This window comes from Prosopis cineraria, unplaced genomic scaffold (assembly GCF_029017545.1).
Source record: "Prosopis cineraria cultivar Desert tree isolate PC_DT_omini unplaced genomic scaffold, ASM2901754v1 PC5, whole genome shotgun sequence".
Classification (NCBI taxonomy): Eukaryota; Viridiplantae; Streptophyta; class Magnoliopsida; order Fabales; family Fabaceae; genus Prosopis; species Prosopis cineraria.
Window position 1 is genome coordinate 32,462,487 of NW_026555336.1, and position 19,994 is coordinate 32,482,480.

Below are 19,994 nucleotides of genomic sequence, written 5' to 3' on the forward strand. Positions count from 1 at the left end.
ATATTAATATTAACAATTTAATTTACGTAAATAAATAACTCAATATATCTTAATTCAAATAAATTTAATAAAAGAGAAAGATTTAATTCTTAAATACTAAAATTATTTTTATAATAACTAATAAAGATAATAATATATAAATTAATTTCTAATAATATTATAGATATAGCCATATCTAACAAAAATGTTAAGCTTTGCTTTAAAATTTTGGCAACATAAAAAATGTAGCAATGTAATAAATAATGTAAAATCTCTCTTTATAAACCTTTGCAATATCTTTGTCATGACACTAAATTAAATTAATTTTCCTTCATCAATTAATATTTTATTTGAATTTGTTTTATTATAAGTGCTAAGTAAAAAGTGGTGGTTGACAGAAACTAATTATGTTCAGCAATTTTTTTAAAGATTTAAAATTTAAATTTTACTAAAAAAAAGAGAAGAGAAGAGAGTTTTTTTTTTTAAAAAAAATTGTGCTTATAATTTTTTTTGAGCTTTTCTTTGTAATTTCTCCAATACTTTTTTATCAGCGTTTCCGAAAAAGTTCATAATTTGGCTTTTGAAAAAAAAAATTGATTTTAATGGTTGAAATTGAATTTTTTGCTTTTTCAGGTGTGTGGCTAATAAACCAAATAATTAATTTTTTTAAAACAAAATCGATTAAAGACGTATCCAAACAGGCACTTATCCGTATTATTTGTATTCACAAGTGTCTTGATAAGAAATTGTAGTATTTAATATTCCTAAAAGATGCATACATACAGACCAGTATTTGGATTGGTTATTTTGAATTCTAACATACATGATGCAATTTCCTTAGTAAATTGTAATCATTGTTACGTATTTTCCTATTGATAAAATCTGGATAAAAAAACTTGGGAATTTTACGGACCAGGCCGGGTTGCGTTTTCGCTTGGTATAGAAAAGGAATGGTAAAAAATTTAAATAATTAAAGTGAAATTAAAGAAATTAATTATTTTTTAACCAAAATATAATTACCTTCACCCTACATACATTCTTTCGAAAAATAATGTTACGATAGAAAAAAATATCTTTAAAATAATGAATACTTAATTAATATACGTAATTTAAACAAATCAAAGAAACAAATATTAAAAAGTTTCAATTATAATCATATAGTTAATTTATTACATAAGGTATATCAAGAAAAAATATATCCTCATAAAATAAACAATCAATTTGCAAGTCCAGATGGGCGGAGAACACAATGTATACACCTTAATAAAAGAAAAAAAATAAAATTGATTATTCAGTCTCTGTGTTTGATTTAATTATAATTTAGTTCCTAAACTTTAATTTATTATAATTCAATTTTTATAATTTTAACTCCATTATAACTCAATATATAAATTGTGACTTGTTGCAACTCAATACTTACAGTTTTAATTATTTAAAATATTAGTCCCAATATTTTAAAAAATAAAATTATAAATATTAAAATCATTTTGAAATTTAAGGAGAAATATTTTAAATCTAATTTTAATATTTATAATTTATTTTTCAAAATATAGGGGCCAATATTTTAAATTACTAAAAGTATATGAACTGAGTTGTATCAAGTAAGTTAAATAATCGAGTTATAACTGAGTCATAACTATAAAAAATGAATCACAATAAGTTAAAATTTAAAGATTGATTACAATTAAATCAAAACTAAATGACTAAATGATTATCAATATTGTTATCAATTCTTTTTCCTTTTTTTTTTGTAATTGAGAACGTCAAATTTTGCATCTCTTATATATCCAATGTTGTCTAGGAAGGGAGGTTCCATATCAACAAATCTATTCACATATACCATGTGAAATTTCTACAATAAATCACATCATCAATAAACTATAAACAATGTGGTTATTTTTTTTTAATTTCATCCAATGCACACGCCCACGTCAAGTTGGAGATTAATTGGAGCAATAAAAGTAGTGAAAGGTCCTCAGACCACTCATCATATTCATATATATGGTTGCACGAGTTCATCAAAAGTACCAACGAAAATTTTATCTAACAGAAATAATTAGTCTCTTGCAATGTAATGAACTAAAGTTTGAGTTCTTGTTAGAAAAGTTGTCCACATTTTAACGTTTGACAATATCTCGAATAAATTGCCTTCAATAAGAGAATACTTACAGATTAAAAAAAAAAGTTCATCAGAAGCCGTACTTGCCGGTTTCATGCTTTAACCCCACTCTGTCCCCTCACCTCGTAACCAAGTCCTTATCTTGTAGGGACACCAAATTTAATTTCATCCACATTTTGTTATCAAGAGGTCTATTTTCTTTTAGTTTCCCTTTTTTTATTAACAGATTCTCTTTTTTTTTTTTACTGTGATATCACCTTGAAATTAAATCTGTGGTCACCTTGGTGCTTGTTGACTTTTTATTAGTGTGAGAGAAGACGTAAACAATAGATTGATGGTATATGATTTGATTTTTGTAAATTTTTAGAACAAGGAGTTGTTGAAAAAGTATAAAATTTTTGGGGAGAAAGACTATAAGTATCCTTCGTTTCGCTGACGACAGAGATCAATTTCTCTCAGAGAATGGAGTAAAAAAAGAGCAAGTTTCACTTGCTTGGTGATAAAAAGGACAAAAGGTGAATTATTTCCAACTTAATTTGCTTCATACATACATGAGTTAGGAGTAGTCAAGCTCTCGTCTGTAGGTTTTAAGAGCCCTGGTCAATCACATCAATTAATAATGATTAAAATAATATTCTTTTTAGTTTCACAAGGTGCAGTTAAGAATTTTAGAGGATGAGAGAGAGCCATTAGAGATTTATTTTTGTATCACAACAAATCTAGTAGTCATGGGAATATTAAGTAATTGTAATTTGGTGCGAGGGTTTGCAACTTAATTATGAATTAAATGTCAAACCCAAAGGGATATATTGAGAACATTGAGGAGAAAAGGATAGCTAGCTAGGGCACATTCACAGGGATTCAAGCATGCATGTGTAGCATAAAAGACGGGACTTTTGGGACAACCATGACCATGAAACCTTACTTTAACAATGCTTGGTTCTCATTAAAAGAATTCGCATGAAACTTGTCAAAACATGTTTCTTCCAAGATCATGGACAAATACCTTTCTGTACAATGCATGAGCATGATCATCAATACACTGTTTAGAGTAGCAACATATGAATCCTGACAAACCTTGCTCTATCATTCACTATACAATTTTAGACCAACTCATTCAATTTAATTATAAAAAAAGCTACCTAGATCAATCAAAATTATCGCGAATAAATATATATATGAGTATGGTCACACGCTTTTATTTTTTTCATAAGAAAAACATTGCTTTTGAAAAAGTCAGAAAAGCTAAAAAAGATGTCTTTAGCTTTTTGTTCACAAAGCTTAATTATTTTTTTCTTATTCTTTAATATTATGTTTTTCTAAGGAATACCCAAAAAATAAACCCTTGATCCATAATACTCCTATTTGGTTTGTCAACTCTTTCATTTGATATTTACGCCATTCGTCCAACTTTTGGTCAATTCTGTGTATATGTGTGTGCCAGAGAGACTGAGACAGTGACAGAGAGAGATCTGCCTCTAAGTATTATTCGTGGCCTTGCATAACTTTCTTTTTTTTTTTTTGGGGGGGGTGTAAAATGGCCTTGCATAGCTTTGTTGCAGATAATAGAGTAATATCTGAGGACTGTAATTAATTAATCCAATAACAAAAAATCTGCCAACTCTAACTTTTGGCCTTAAATGCGTTCTCACAGCTTTGAGTAATGAAAGCAACCAGACGTATATTTCAATATATGCAGGCAAGATGATCACAACAAGCACACCATCCAATCCACACGCAATTTTTTTTTTTTAATTTTGCAGTTCACAAATTGCTTGATGAAATGCACTTCCATGACTGGTCCTATTAATTTATGATACATCTACATTGAAAGGCGACAACGAGTGACCCAAATAAAACCATCTTGATCATCTGTCAACGTCTTTCTAGTGCCAAGAAACCAGAACCATGCATTGATTTCTTATTATAGACTTCTTAGCATGCATGCATGAACATGAAGTCACTTCAACAGAAAGTAGCTATGTGAAATTAAACGTGTTTCTTCATGCTTCAGATCTAGTGGTGGACAAGAATTCTTCTGTAACGACTAGTAGTAATGCTTGCCGTAGATATTCTCAATGGATAATATTAGACTTTTCAAGGCAAGTTCATTTTGGCTTGGAATATATGACCTTAATGAAACTGTCATGATCATCATCTTCTTCAAGTGACCTTGGACTAACTGGGTTACATGTATCATATGGTTTTGATGCAGGGTCCGTGACGTGTCTTTTTTGGTTCATATGCAACACTCACGTGTGTTTGTGCCCACACCACACAGTGACTACTACTGTGACCAGTTAGTCCGACACTTACAGGTGGGGGCTATGTTTTGATGGGCCAACTGATCTATCGACTAACACCAATATCTAGAAAGGAAAATTAAAGATGTTTATACCAAGTTTGCTGTTTGCATGTGTGCCAGTTCTTTTGCGAGGAAAAGTCCATGCCACAATTTTCTTTTGCTCCTTTGGTGGGACTTCATAATATTACATACATATAATATTTATTACTAGCATGATGATGATGATTCTAAAGATTTTGAGGTGTTTTAAAGGTTATATATAGAGTAGCTAAGTATAAGACATCAATTAACGATATCAGCTAAACTGAAAATTATATAACTCAGTTATCTTATTTTTGAATCAGCCAGTGGTTGGGAATTGAAATATTACCCGCTAAGAGAGACTTGTTATGATGAAAAAGGCTTTGGCTATGGAACTACCTAACTATAGCAGATCTATGAAAATCAAAAGAAAATTACTTGTGAAATAATTACTTGAGACCTTTTAAGAGTGACTTAAAAGCCTTGGTGGGTTCTACATGATTATTCTTGTTGTCTTTGGACAGCTATCTAGTGTTACTACATGCTCATAAGACTTGGGATCCATAGCTAGTTCCCGCTTAAAACCCAATGCCCACTCAATTTGGTAGAAGTAAATAGAATCCAAGGAAGCACAGTTATTTTGCCCTAACACAGACCTCTAGTTTTTCTCTGAGAAAAAAAAAGTTATTGAAAAGCTATTAATGTAGAGCCCACTCTCTTCTCCATTACTTATGCTCAAATTCATATCAAGTGGGTCTCACCTAAGGAACCTCCAAATCTTGTCATTCATCATATAAAATTATGGCAGGATAGTTATTGATTATTGTGAACTGATGCTCTCACCCTCCCACTAATCTCAATCATTTCAAACCCTTTCGATTCCTTTGCATCTTTAAAAGCCCTTAGCCTTAGTGTTGGATATTACTACTCCTACTTCACCCTAAGCTCCTTCAACAGTTCTTGAAGCCTTGCAGCACTGCACCATGTCCATAACAGGGGCCATAGACTCTGAAAGGAGTCACAAGAAGTTGTTCCACTACAGAAATGATTCAGGTGAGCTTGATGTGTTTGAAGCTGCAAGGTACTTCTCAGGATACAGTGAAGCTGTTGGCTATAATGCTTCTGGTTTTACTCAAAAGATCATGAGAGAAGAGTCTAGGCATGGGCACAGAGGCAGAATCAGCTTAGACATGCCCATGAGAAGCTTGCTTCCTCAACAATTTCATGGGTTGGAGAAGCACGGAAAGGAGAAGAAACACAAGCAGCCTAGCTCTCCAGGTGGTAGGCTTGCCAGCTTCTTGAATTCTCTCTTCAGTCAATCTGCATCGAAGAAGAAGAAATCAAAATCAACCACACAATCTATGAAGGATGAGGATGAGAGCCCAGGTGGGAGAAGATGGAGGAGGAGCAGCATTAGCCATTTCAGAAGCTCAAGTACTGCAGATTCGAAGTCCATATATTCTTCATTCAGTTCAGGGTTTAGAACTCCTCCTTATGTTCAAACCCCAACAAAGAGCTGTAAGGAATTCAGAACCTTGTCAGACCAGAAGCAGCAAGCAGTTTCAGTGTCGAAGTACAATAATGGGCATGTAAAATCAACTTCCTCTCAGAATGTGTCATTGTGGGATGATAAGAAAAAAAGAGAGCCAACTGTTTTGGATGAAAATCACAAAACAAGAAATGTTCCATCTGAGAAAGATAGGATATGGGTGGAGAAGCACTCTCCTGAGGAAAAGGAATTCAAGAAGTTCAGTGAAGTGGATGAAGGCGCAGAGAGTGATTCAAGCTCTGATCTGTTTGAGTTGCAAAACTATGACTTGGGTTACTACCCAAGTGGTCTTCCTGTTTATGAAACTACTAACATGGATAACATCAAGAGAGGAGCACCAATTTCCAATGGTCCTCTGTGATATATTGTATCTTGCTTTAATTTTTCTGCTTAGTCGTTTCTTGTCTAAGTTTGTTAGCAAATTTGGAAAGAAATTAAAATCTCCTATATTATGCTTGCCTGTTTGTTTTCCTCTGCTATATTCCTTTCAACTCCTTTCAATTCTCTTTTATCTTTACGCACAGGTGCGATTGTTTGCTTGTCTCATCTTTTATCTACTTTGTTCCTTGCTTTTGGACATTTGTATAGCATGCCAAAAGAAAAGAGCAACAAAAAAAAAAAAAATGTCTACCAACCATTGATCAGATTTGTGCCGTGATTATAGTTCTCTCACAAGATTCTCATGAGGTTTTCACCAATCAAACCTGATTGACTTTGGAGACCGAGGAATCAAACCCCTTTAATTACCTGCTAGCTTCTGATATATATGCATGAAACTCGAAGGGCCATTTTTACTTTAAGGAATGAGCCTGAATTTTGGGTAGGTAGTTAGATGTGTGAAAAACATATTTCTCAAGTCTCACTAAGCTTCATCCTTTTCATCATTACTGATGATGAATCAAAAAATAATTTTTTTGGGGTTCTTTTAGCCACAAATTGCTGTGTCATACATATAAATCACAAGCTGATCATGCAGTGAAAGGTGGTTGAAAATAGGGTAAAACTTGAAAAGAAAGCAAATATTTCTGGTGAGAAATTGATGTGACATTTTCCATATTACGTGCAAAATAGTGAGATTACTTCATGTCACTGGGTTACTGAATCAACTGAGAACTGTGAAGAAAAGTAAAACATGAATTATTTCAAGTTACTATAGTCCGTACCTGTATAATATAATATATCCATGGTTGTTCCCAGCTTCTTTCTTAGCTAAGACAACACAATAATTAGGGTTGATATAACAATACAATTAAATATCTATCCAATCAAATCATCAGCATAGTAAGTCAAGCAAATCTTATTCTGTGTAATTTCTTGGTGTTGGAGGCAGAATCCCGATAAGCACCAAGAATTAATGAGGACGGGAGGCACAGCCTTTCAAGATAACTATATATATATATATATATTAATTGTAACCAACCGAGAAATCTCATGAAATGAGAATGGAAAAGAAAATCAATACTTGCTCAATTTTCCAACACACGCATGTTCATCAACATGGACAAACTTTTCACCTTCTCAACATATTGAGTTTTTGTTCTCATAATAAAAGCAAATACTTGAACCAACGATGGTTTTGGGTTTAGAAAAAAAGATTAGTTTTCTATAATATAGTAAACTAAAATTTGAATTTTTATTAAGAGAAATACCTACATTTAATATTTAATTGTATTTTAAACATGATTACTTCAAATAGGAAGATATATGTGCGTAATCAAAAATCAAAAAAATACTTGAATACTAGAGTGAATAAAATACCATTTGTATAGCTTAGGGAAACAAGTGCATATAGGCAAATTATGAAGTAATCAGACTTTAAGCTGCATGTTGTGTGAATTGAAGTGACTGGGGATGCATGCTCTTACATCTGGAAAGATTAAAGCTAGTGGAAGGAGGTCGATGATGAACTAGTTGGGTAGCCTTTTGAAAGAATGATCCACAAAAATGATGCATGTGGGCCTACCAAAAAATGAAGCTATCATTGAGTGGGTGGTGGAACCAAAATGTCACAATTCAAATTGAATTTATCAACAAGCACCTAAAAACAAACACATTAAACTTGTCTCTGGCCTCTAGTTGCGTTCAATGTTGATTCTTTTATGTGCATGTAAAATACTAGTAGAGCTTATTGTCACGGATGATATCTCCATGACCGTGTAAAGACCAAGATAATGAACGATCCGCTGGTTAGCCTCGCACAATATGAGTAAAGGGGGCGACATTAGCATTGGGGGTGTTCTGCCTCAGTCTTCGAACTGTGTGCACAACTGGTCGGGGGCTAGTGCCGCCTCCCTGATGAGCCCATGGCAGGGCGAAACCAGTGCGATCCGTATGTGGTAAGGCTTGTCCTGAGAATTATGAGGTCCTCCAGGACGCCGCACGGGCGCTGTGTGCTGCGCCAGACTCTCAGCCCGTGACATTATGCTCAAAAAGGTTCTGACTCAACTTGATCCAAATTAGTTTAAATCCATATTAGATCCCTTCAGCTCAATGTGATGCAGGCCTAAGATACTGGATGCTCCTTGCAAAAAAAAAACCCTAGAACTTTGTGCTCAAACTTCAATTTGAAACATATTGTATGTGCAACTTGATAGAATAAGATTGAACACGCTTGAAGAAAAGTTGAACTTCACAAGCACAGGACTCGAGAAAGAGACGTGCCTATCTTTTACAATGCAATCAAATTATTATTATTTTTTATTTTGTAAAGGGTTATTTTAAAGAGAATTTTTGACTGTCAAATGATTTAGAAATTCGTGATGAGTGATATTTTACTGCTATGAAGCACAACCTCTACGGAAAAAATTCGAAGTCTCCATAAATATGAAGCATATATTAATGATGCATATTCTTGATTACCACCATTAAAAATCTCATTTAGAGCTATAATTTGTTTCCCCTTTTCCAGTGAACCCCTCAGGGAAACGGATTAGACAGTTACCAAAGGGATTTTGATCATCACTGCGCTTAGTTTTTCATTGCTAGCTCGTACCTGAAAAAGTTATTATTTTTTTCCATAAAAAATAAAAAATAAACAGTTATTATTTGTCATTCCTTTACTGCTTTAAATGCAATAACGATGATGATGATGGTGATTGTTACTACGTAGAAGCTTGCATTTGTAGCCTTGTACAGAGAGAGAGACAGAGAGAGAGAGAGAGAGTAAAAGACTCAAAATTTTACCAATTGAGTCTATGAGGAATCGGGAAACATGCAGGATATTAACAGGCAAAATATATATATATATATATATATATATATTTTAATGTGTTGTCACTCTTTTAAGGTAATTTTTAATAGACTTGAGAGTAATTAATTATTTTGAGTGAGACTTGTCTATAATTCTCTCAAAAAAAGAGGAGCTGTCAACTAAAAAAAGAATGATTTAATTGAATTATCACAAGAAAAATATAGATAGTAAACTAAATTTATATGAGCTTCATTGTTGCACTTTTTTTTTTTGGGATGAACTTCATTGTTGCACTTTCAACTCAAATAATTTGATATGCATGATGAAATAAAATAAATGATATAATAGTGAATAGAAGTAACTTTATAGATATAAAGCATCTTTTATACTCCCAAACATTTATAGTTATTATTAAATGATAACAACAAAATATTTATACATATCACATGTTTCAATTTTTATTTTTATAATAAAATGATGTGAAAATTCTTTTCTCTCGTGAGGAATCACGTTCCATGATTATCGTTATGATGACCATGGAATGCGCATCATCAAATTATTCAAATTGAATCTGGACAATATAATCAATATATTTAATTAATTTAATTTTTTAAATAACATTTTATTTTGCTAGATAAGGAATATAAAATAAAAATAATTTTATAACCATTAATTTTTAAAAATGAAATTAAAAATTAAAAAGGTAAATCTATATCTTTCAAATTAGATTTAAAGGATTCATATTCTCATCAAAGCAATAAGTAGATTTCTGAGCATTGAATGAAAACTCTCTCTCGTATCATAACCACGTAATGAGCCTTTTATTAGAATTCTTTTTGTACATTAGATGGGTATGAATTTTAGACTTCTACTCATGTCCCGCCAAACCCTTATAATGTAAATTAGCCTCGAATGGCATGCATGGTCCTTGGTGTTTCATTTAATTAGATGAAAAAAAAAATACTATTGACATTCATGGAGAAGAAAAGGGAAAAAAGTTCTTATGTGTGTTAAAAAATTTATGTGAGTAAAGTATCAAGAGTTCACCAGGATCAGAATATCCCTTCAGGTTTAAAAAATGTTTATAGAAGTATTTACAAATCAGCCACCAATAAAATTTTTATATTGACAGATGGATTTGATTCTACGATCTCGTGGGAATCATTATTAATTGAATCAATTTTTATTAGTTAAAGGAGGGAAAGTTAATCAAATGACTTCAAAAAAGAAATGAAAAATTTTTTTGTAAGAAAAAAAAATTAAATCATGGCTGGTCCAAGCTTCTGGGCCTATCATGAAAGTCCATATTCATTTTCAAGCATAGTCCATGATTTATATTTAAAATTTAATGTTTCAACAAGAGAGATATTTATATTTAATATTCAATCATACTTTAAATAGAATTATCTGTAATAAAAAAAATACTTGTGAGCAATAAAAAAGAAATTGATATTTCAGTTTAATAAAACAAATTGATATTTTAAAATTTTTAATAAAAAAAAGTAAGGCACAGTCCTCAAAAAGAAAAAAAATAAAAAGAAAGATAGAAGTGTTTCTAAGATGCAAATTGTGGGTATTATCTTTTAAAAAAAACATTTAGAAAATATTTTTCTTTTCTTTTTTTTTTTTTCTTCCAGGTCCCAAGCAGACACTATTTTCAAAGTCATACAAAAAACTACCAGGCCCCATGGGTATGGTAGTTGATTGAATAGCTTTGATGAAATTATGATAGTAATAGGAATATGAGTTGAAATCAAAAATTAACTTAAAGTATGTTTGGTATGTAAATTAAACCCTCATGTGATTTTATATGGAATCTCTATCAATATTTACAATATGTTGAACCAAGATTTGAAATTTTTGTAAAAAAATTGTCCACATTTAATATGAAACTAAACTTTAAATATGATTGCTTTTAATAAGATGACTCTTATGTGCAATAAAAAAAGTACAAAAAGATTAAAATATCTTTTTCAAAATTTGGAGGATAAATAGGGCGGTTGTGCTCCTGTGAGAATTGGAATCTTCACAATGATAAGGTGATTTCATATATACCAAACACTCCAACATTTAGATTCCTATTTTGTTTACATTTCCCTTGTTTTAATTCTCATGTAACAAACATAACATTAATGTATATGTCATAGGTTAGCTCATTGCATATTTGTATGCATGTTTGGTACCTCAAAACGTGGCTACCAATATAGCTTCAATGAATGATATTGAAACGGAAGTACTGCTTAAAATTCAAATAAAAAAATCGTAAATTGTAAAAAAGAAAAGTGGAAAAAATGGTCTATATATAAAAGTATCAATTATTATTGATTTCATAGCAACAAAATTAGCCATATCTTATCTAATATATAATTATCTTTCCTTCCATGTTTGATTCTTGAAACACTTGAATATAATTGGAAGTATAGAAGGTGCAACCGTTGTGGACTTTTGTGGCAATGCTTATAATTATAAAGTCCTCAAGGGCTTGTCAATCAGATTCTCTTGCTTGTCATGCTTTCTTAGTGCCCTTGGCATTATCTTTCAACTGTGATATATAATATATTTTTAAACTATAAAAAAAATGTAAGAAGACAACAACTAGTCAAATCACATGTATTTTTATTTTCAATTTTTTATTATATATCTATCTAAATGATTTATGCTGGAATCAAAATAAGAATGGTAAAATGTTGTCATTGCTTTTTGTTTCTTTCTTTTTTTTTTTTTTTGGAGAAACTCACAATATAAAGACCAAATAATTTTAAAATTTTTCTTATATATAATTAAAACTTATTGTGAAAAAACAAAATTACTCTTTATATGCATGCATGCAAGTATCCTCTTTTAACAACAATTCTCTATTTAGGAAAATATAAGTTTTATTTTCATTTTAACAACAATTAATTCTTTAATTAATAATCTCAAAAAATTAACTTGATAATAAAAAAGAACAAGTGTGATGGGATTTAATAAATAAATTCTTATTCAAAAAAAAGTACTGTTTCATTTTAACAATAATCAATTCATTCATTAACAACTTCAAAATATTAACTTGATAATAAAGAGAAAGTATTGTGATTTAATAAATAATTTTTATAAATTTTATTTTTATTTTAACAATAATCAATCTATGCATCACAATATATATATATGTGTGAGGGGTAAATTTGTCTTTTCACAATAAATTTTAATTATGTTTAAGCCCCTAATTTTGCAGAGCAATTTCAAAATTGTCTGATCCTTGGTTGCAATAAACATTCTTCTAGGTCCTCTATTGTCATTTTCTTTCTTTCTTTCTTTCTTTTTTTTTTTTAAATAATCATAGCTCAGATTTTGTTTATAATTATGATTGCCTGTGTATGGCAGATAATGGTAAAATTAGAATGAAGCTTGACTCATAATTATGGAAGATCCCAAGTTTTAATTCCAGACAAGCAATAAGATCAGTTCTCATTAATTATTAATTTCTTGAAGATTGAATTTAGTGCTAACTCATGCTTAAAGGCATGATGTTTGCTGTAATTAATCAACACTAAAGACATACTCGTTGGTGAAACTAAATTCAAAAGGGTAAAAATACTCATTTTAATTTTATTTATAAATTATTTTTAATATGTTTTATTAGAATATAAAGAATTAAAATTTATTATTTTTCATAAGAATTTAATAAATTTATAATCTTATTTTTATTATATATATTTTAATAATATAATTTTTCTCACTAACATTTAATAAAAAGTAAATTTAAAATTTCATAATAAAAAAATTAATAATATGTTTTATAAATAGAATAAAAAACTTCTTACATCTGTATATAGAATAAAAAGGAGTAGCCTCCAACTTTTATAAAATTTAGTCCAATTTAACAATTTTGAGCATTTTACATGTAAAAACAAATTAGCATGTATGATTTTTATCATTACTGCTACTATTATTATATCATTCGCCTTCGTGTTTTTTTTTTGGGTTGTTTCAAACTTTATTCACGTATTCAATAAATTTCAAATATAAAATATTATCTTCAAAGAGCTTTCCATTCATGCTACTTGAAAAAAAAAAGGGGCATGACAGATAAATCCTTATAGAAAAATAATAATTTAACCTTACAAAATGTAATAATAATAATAAAGTTTAAAAATATTTTTTTAAAAATTAAATTGTTGCGTGAAATTTCTTTAGTATTTCTCTGCAATTTAAAAAGTTATAATTATTTAAATTGTTTGAGTCAGTGATAAAATTATACTTACAAATACTTATATTAAACATATAAGTCATATAAAATTAGCTGTACTTTATTAATTAAAAAAAATTATTAATAAAAAATTATAATTTTTAAAATTTTTTTAGTCATTAGTAGAAGCAAACTTAAAAATATGCATACTAAACTTGTGAATTGTATAAAATTAATTGTAGAAGGATATTAAAATAATTTTACATGAAAATTTAATCTCAAAAAAATTTTATGAAACTTTATTATTATTATTATCACATTTCATAAAATTAAATTTTTATTTTTTTATTTTAAAAAAATTTATTAATCATTTTTTTAAAAAAATTATATATTATTATATCATTATATTCATCTCTTTCACATGAGTCATGACATGGATATTTAAAAAAAAAATGTAATTTAGTATATATTTGGTGGGCAATGTGTCTTAAAAAAAATAATCATAAAATGGAGTTGGTGGGGATGGACTGGCATGCAATGAAACAGTGATTGAAGTGAAAGCGACTCATTGTGTCACAGTCCTACTCACACTTCACATCTGCTCGCTATCTTTTCTCTCTATAATCTATTTTATACTTTATAAAAAATAACAGAAAAAAATGGATTTGATCATGAAAGAAACAATTTCCTTAAATAAGTTTGAGAAATTAAATTACATGATTGAAAAAAAAATACTGGAAAAGTTATCCTTTTTAGAGTCCAATAATACTAAAATATAATATAATAGACAATTAAGAATTGAGTTAAATGAAAGAGACTAATTCCTAATAATGCAGCAAATTAAGATTTAGATCCTTGCAATACTTGATTATAGCTTGAGCAAGATTGTCATTTATGAGAGAATATAATCTAATGGTGTTGGATACTTGATGACTATATATCATACCTCTCTTAGCCTTTTGTTTAATGTATTTTAAAAAATTAAAATGTGACCTGTGTGAGAAATCCATACAATCTATGATTTATAAATATGATTATTTTTTAGTTTAAATTTTATATCATAGACTGAGATGAAGATTGAAGAATAAATTGCAATGTTCACAGTTTATAGATATTAAAAAAAATTATCATAACATTTATTATATACATTGATTTATTAATATTGATGTGCAGTAAATACTCCATTTGGATACTTCAAAATATATTGGAACGAGATTTTATTAATTTATCATTGTTTTAAGAACTATAATAATCTGCACTTATTTGAACAATCTTAATTACATATCAAATATGTATCTATTTTTTCAAATATACTCAGAGAAAATTCAAATTTCCTTCATCCATTCATTCTGTGTCTTATCTCGCAAAAGGTGTTTTGTAAAATGGGTGTGTCACACTCCACTGCTGGCTAAAAGGAACGATGCAATTAAAAGATCACATTAAATTATCGTGAAAAATAATTAATTGCATGTAAAATTCACAAATTTTATAAAAACATGAAATACAATTTTGACATGTCATCACCTAATCATCATTAATTTATTGATAATTTGATGAGTAATAAATTATCTAAACGAGTGGCGACGATTTTATTCATGACAAATCAAATTAAATTATTTATACGTGAAAGATCGAATTTTAAAAGTATCAAGATTTTGCCTATTCTTTTTGTGGATTTAATTAATATCAAAATGTTTGTGTGTGTGTGTGTGTTATATGGTGATTATAGTCTATAGGATTAATTATAGAGATGGAATGCCAATATCTTATCTAAAATGACGTGAGGAATTATTTGTCTTGGAGGTTTAAGACAACCACATGTTGGCTAACAAATCACTCAAATTGTGGCAATGGTTTTTCAGGCTTGAAATCAATACAATAATGATGGGATTATTATTATTTAAAAAAAAACTGAATCCTTAAACTTTTATAATGCCTTTTTTTTTTTTTGGCTTCTAATGAACAACTTTCATAATGCTTTACATAATGAAAAGTACCTCAACATTGAAATTTAAAAAAAAATAAAAAAGGATGGAAAAGAATGATATGTGTGCGCATTCTTCATGGTATAATATTAAAAATATTTTATAACCTTTTTAAATTTTCTATATTTGTTAATTTTCATTTCACTTCGTTAGGAATCGAGTCATTTCATCTGTCCAGTAGGTTATATTATTATATCATCAAGTTTGAAAAAAATGATTTCGTATCACATACGCTTCCTCTATTTTTTCAATTAGTTTTAACACATGCATTAGGAAAAATATAATTAGTATAATATTTTTTTAACTTTTATGCCCTTGATTATTTTATCAATTAATATTCTTAGACTTCTAAACTTAATGAAAATATGGGAATATTAAAAATAATAATTAATATTGTATTAAACATTTTAAAATGACAAATAAATGAAAAAGCAATAAATAATAATGGTGGTAGTATATAACATTGCAATTGCTCCTCTTGTTTGAGTAAATCTATTTACACTGTTTAAGTAATTTTTTGAAAATACTGATCAATTGTAGTTTTCAAATAAAAACTCTAAATCAAGATTGATTAAAAAAATTACCCAAACAATTGGACTTCATAATCACTTTTATGAATTTAAATAAGATTATATGAGTTTTACTACTAAAAAAACATTGCAAAAAATCAATATAATTAACTTCTTCTTTAAAAAAAAGTTCACAAACTTAACTACCATTAATTTATAATCTTTCAAAATTTATAATTCTCCCTCTAACATATTGTTAGTGGACGAGGGCATGCTTTGGAACAGAGAAGTATGATCGAGACGTCGCGTCCACAGACTACACAACGAATTGTGGCCCCCCAAGCCAGACTCCAAAGTCCACACACATCTTTCCATTACAAATTATGACTTTAAAGATATGAAAAATCAGCATATTTATTTGAAAATCTATTAGTTTTCGTTAATATATATATATATATATATATTTAATTTTTTAATTTTATATAAAATTTTATTTTAATCTTTTAATTTTATAAAATATTTTTTAATCATTTAACTCTAATATTATTAATTTTATCCTAATAAATTTTTACATTAAACATTTAAATATTAATAAAATATTTTTAAATGTTGATAAATTAAGCTTAATTCTTTTAAAATAATAATGATTGACATAAAACATTTTTATTTGAAACTAACAATATTAAAATTAAAGGATTAAAAAATATTTTATAATATTAAAGGATCAAAGTGAACCATGATATAAAGTTAGAAAATTAAAAATATATTTTAGCTTCATCTAAAATAATATAAGAAAGTAGCTTTATCTCAAAAATTATATAAAAAAAAATTATAACATGTGTTTCGGAAAGTTAACAGACATGCCAATATATTAGCACACCAGGTATGTGAAATTCATGTATTTAAAATTATTTATTTCTGTAGTTTAAAAAATTTTAAATGAAGAGGAAAGATGAATTGATAAAAAAAAAAGACAATGAAAATTTGAAAATAATGAGCTTATTTTTATTTTTTAACTGACAATAGATGAGAAAATATGTAAGAATCATAGAGGTAGCAATAATAAAAACGTGAAGAGGACAAGATATTTGAAAGGATTAGAATTTTAAATAACTAAAGTGTAGATGAAATTTGAAATTATAGAGGAATTATAATCTAAAATTGAATTAGACTTGAACCAAAACCATATTAATAAATTTTTTTGTATCTAAATGAAAATTTTAATTCAAATTTAAATTTAAATCCCCATTAATCCAAAGCACACTATGGTAGCAATTTTTATCACCAGCCAAAAATTAAAAGATAAACCCTTTCAACTAGCTATATTCCACACATGAAGATTAAGAATCAAGTTTTCCAACTACTTGATTTAGTAATGATATTTTTTTATCAATTTACACATGCATGAGATAAAAAAAAGGAAAATGATAGATAAATCTTTTTGAAATAAAAAATTATAATTTGATCCCGTGAAATATGATAATGACGATGAGATTTCAAGGGACTTTTTTGAGATTAATTTTTTACGTGAAATTACTTTAGTACATCTTTGCAACTAATTTTATATAGTTCGCAAGTTTGTCATGCGTATTTGTAAGTTTGGTTATACCAATAATTAAAATAATTTAAAAAATTATAATTTTTTATAAGAATTTTCTTTAACTAGCAAAAGACTAGCCCAGGGCACATCCAAACCTACTAGAGGCGAATGCTAGCACATCTAGACAACCTAAGGCCAATCCTAGCATGTCTAAACGTGCCATGAGCAAGTCCTGGCAATGCAAAAAAAGTTCTCCAAAATGAAAATGAAATCTACTTATTACATTTATGATTTTTTTTGCTTTATTAACTTAAATTCATCTCCCTTGACATCTTTGGGGGTTAGCCGTCAAAGCCATCGCTTGTGGAGGCCGCACTCTTTGGAGCTATAAAAAAATTTAAAAAATCTTTTTGGTGTCCAAAAATTATGAAACTTTATAGATTTCATCCTCATATCATGTCCAAGAAGCTTGCAAAACATCGCATGAATTGAAGGTCTCTAGGTCCCTCAAATGTGGTGTTGTCGTTTGAGCAAAAAGTATGCTATTTGTGCCAGAGTGAAAAAAGTCCATATTGCTTCTTAGAGGGACACTCAGCCTCGAGGGGTCCCACCTTATTTTTTTTTATAGACCTTCAAGAACCACGCGCACGTGCTTAGCACTTTAGTGTGTTGTGTGATGTGCGATTAAATATAATAGAGGTTTGGGAAAGCTTAGGAAAAAACTTGAGCAAGCATGTGACAAATGTTGGCATGGTCTGAACAAGCATCGGCAAACCCGGAGCAAGCATGTGGCAAGTGTTGGCATCATTCGGATAAGTATTGGCAAACCCCAAGCAAGTGTGTGTTAAGCATTGGTAAGGTCTGGGCAAAGACCATGGCCTGTGTTGGTAAGTTTGGGGCAAGCGTAGGCAAGGTCGTCATAATTGTTAACAACCTTGAGGAAACTTGTGGCCAATGTTGGTAAGTTACGGGCAAGAGTTAGAAGGTCTAGGAAAAGCACATGGCAAGTGTTAGCAAATCCTATGGTATACATGTGTTGGCATGGTCGGGGTAAGTATTGGCAACTCCGAAAAAAGTTGTGGCAAGTGCTGGTAGCCTTGGGCAAAGCCCATGGCAAGAGTTGGCAATCTTGGGTAAAGGTTGTGGCAAATGTTGGTAGCCTTAGGCTAAGTGTTGGCGAGCCCATGGCAAGTGATGACAACTTCAAGCAAGCTTGGACAAGTGTTGTGAAGGTTTGGGCAAGGCAATGCAACGTTCAAACATTCCATGGGCAAGTCCTGACACGTCCAGACCTGCCCAAGCATGTACAGACTGGCCGTAGGCAAGTCTTGGCACGTCCAGGAAGTCCAGGCACGTCTAGACTTGCTATAGGCAAGTCTTGGCATGTCCAGACCTGCCCAACTAATTTTATATAGTTCATAAATTTGGTATAAGTATTTGCAAGTTTGATTTCCATCAATAACTAAAATGATTTAGAAAATCACAACTTTCTATCAATGAGGTTCAATTAATTTTGTATTGTTTATAAATTTGATATAAGTATTCACAAGTTTGATTATACCAATAACAAGCGATTTAAAAAATCACAACTTTTTAAATCACATAGGGGTACTAAAGTAATTTCATATAAGAATTTAATCTCAAAGAAGTCCTTTATAACCTCATTTTTATTGTCACATTTTGCAGGACTAAATTATTATTTCTAGAGGGATTTGTCCTTCATTTTCCTTAAAATTAACTTTTGCTAGACAAATAATAGATTACTGTTTCATATATCATACACCATTTAGACTACAATATAAGATAATAATAATTGTTTCATGATTTAAAAAAAAAGTTAGTTGAAATTTAACCTCTCTAAAAATTGTACACCTTATATCTAATATAAGTGCTTTATTAATGACAATGAAAATTCTAATGCGTCTTTTTTTAAAAAAGAGTAATAAATGAAGTAAATGTATAATTAAAAAAATAATTATAAAATTACTCAATACTTTATATTTTGGATAAAGTATAAATTTTAGAAGATACCTTATATTATGATGTAGAGATAGTGTTCCTTTTAATATAAAACAAAATATATTAAGATTATATATGTATAGATGGAGAAAATATCCAATATTTTTTTTTTTTTGCATATAGCATTCAATATCCTAGCCCACAAACTCACAAGGTTAGACTAATCTGAACTGAGATTGGGTTGGGCCATTTTTAGGAGAAGCCTCTACCACACCCCTCGAAGGGGATTTATCACGTTGTTGCATTTTTAAGACTTGAACTTGTGATCTCTAATTAAGTTAGGATGACCCTTATCCAATCAATCTAAACGTTCGGTGGCTATCCAATGGCTTTTATTCAAGGTGAACAACGAATCTAGATTCAATTAGTAGTAGCTTTATTTTTCTCCCTCAAGGCCAACTAGTGATTTATTAGTAAATAATATAGATAATTAACAAATAACAATTAGTTGTAAAGTAAAGCAAATACTACATCACAATAGCTATATATTGATTATCTAAGTAGCTTGTGCTCCCCACATTTTAGCATATACTGGTTTTATGCTTGACTTGCTATAAAAAAAGTGGGCGTATTTTTATGGATTTTTCAACTAAATGTTGATTCTTGTTTT

The 19,994-nt window shown here is 29.4% G+C and overlaps 1 protein-coding gene across 1 annotated transcript; it reads left to right on the forward strand.

Annotated features, from left to right (window-relative positions):
* The first annotated feature begins 5,234 nt into the window (after positions 1–5,234).
* On the forward strand, positions 5,235–6,452 carry LOC129312098 (protein BIG GRAIN 1-like E). Its single transcript, XM_054954677.1, has one exon. It carries the CDS (start codon positions 5,408–5,410, stop codon positions 6,332–6,334), a length of 927 nt encoding a protein of 308 aa, XP_054810652.1. The 5' UTR covers positions 5,235–5,407; the 3' UTR covers positions 6,335–6,452.
* The last annotated feature ends 13,542 nt before the right edge of the window (positions 6,453–19,994 follow it).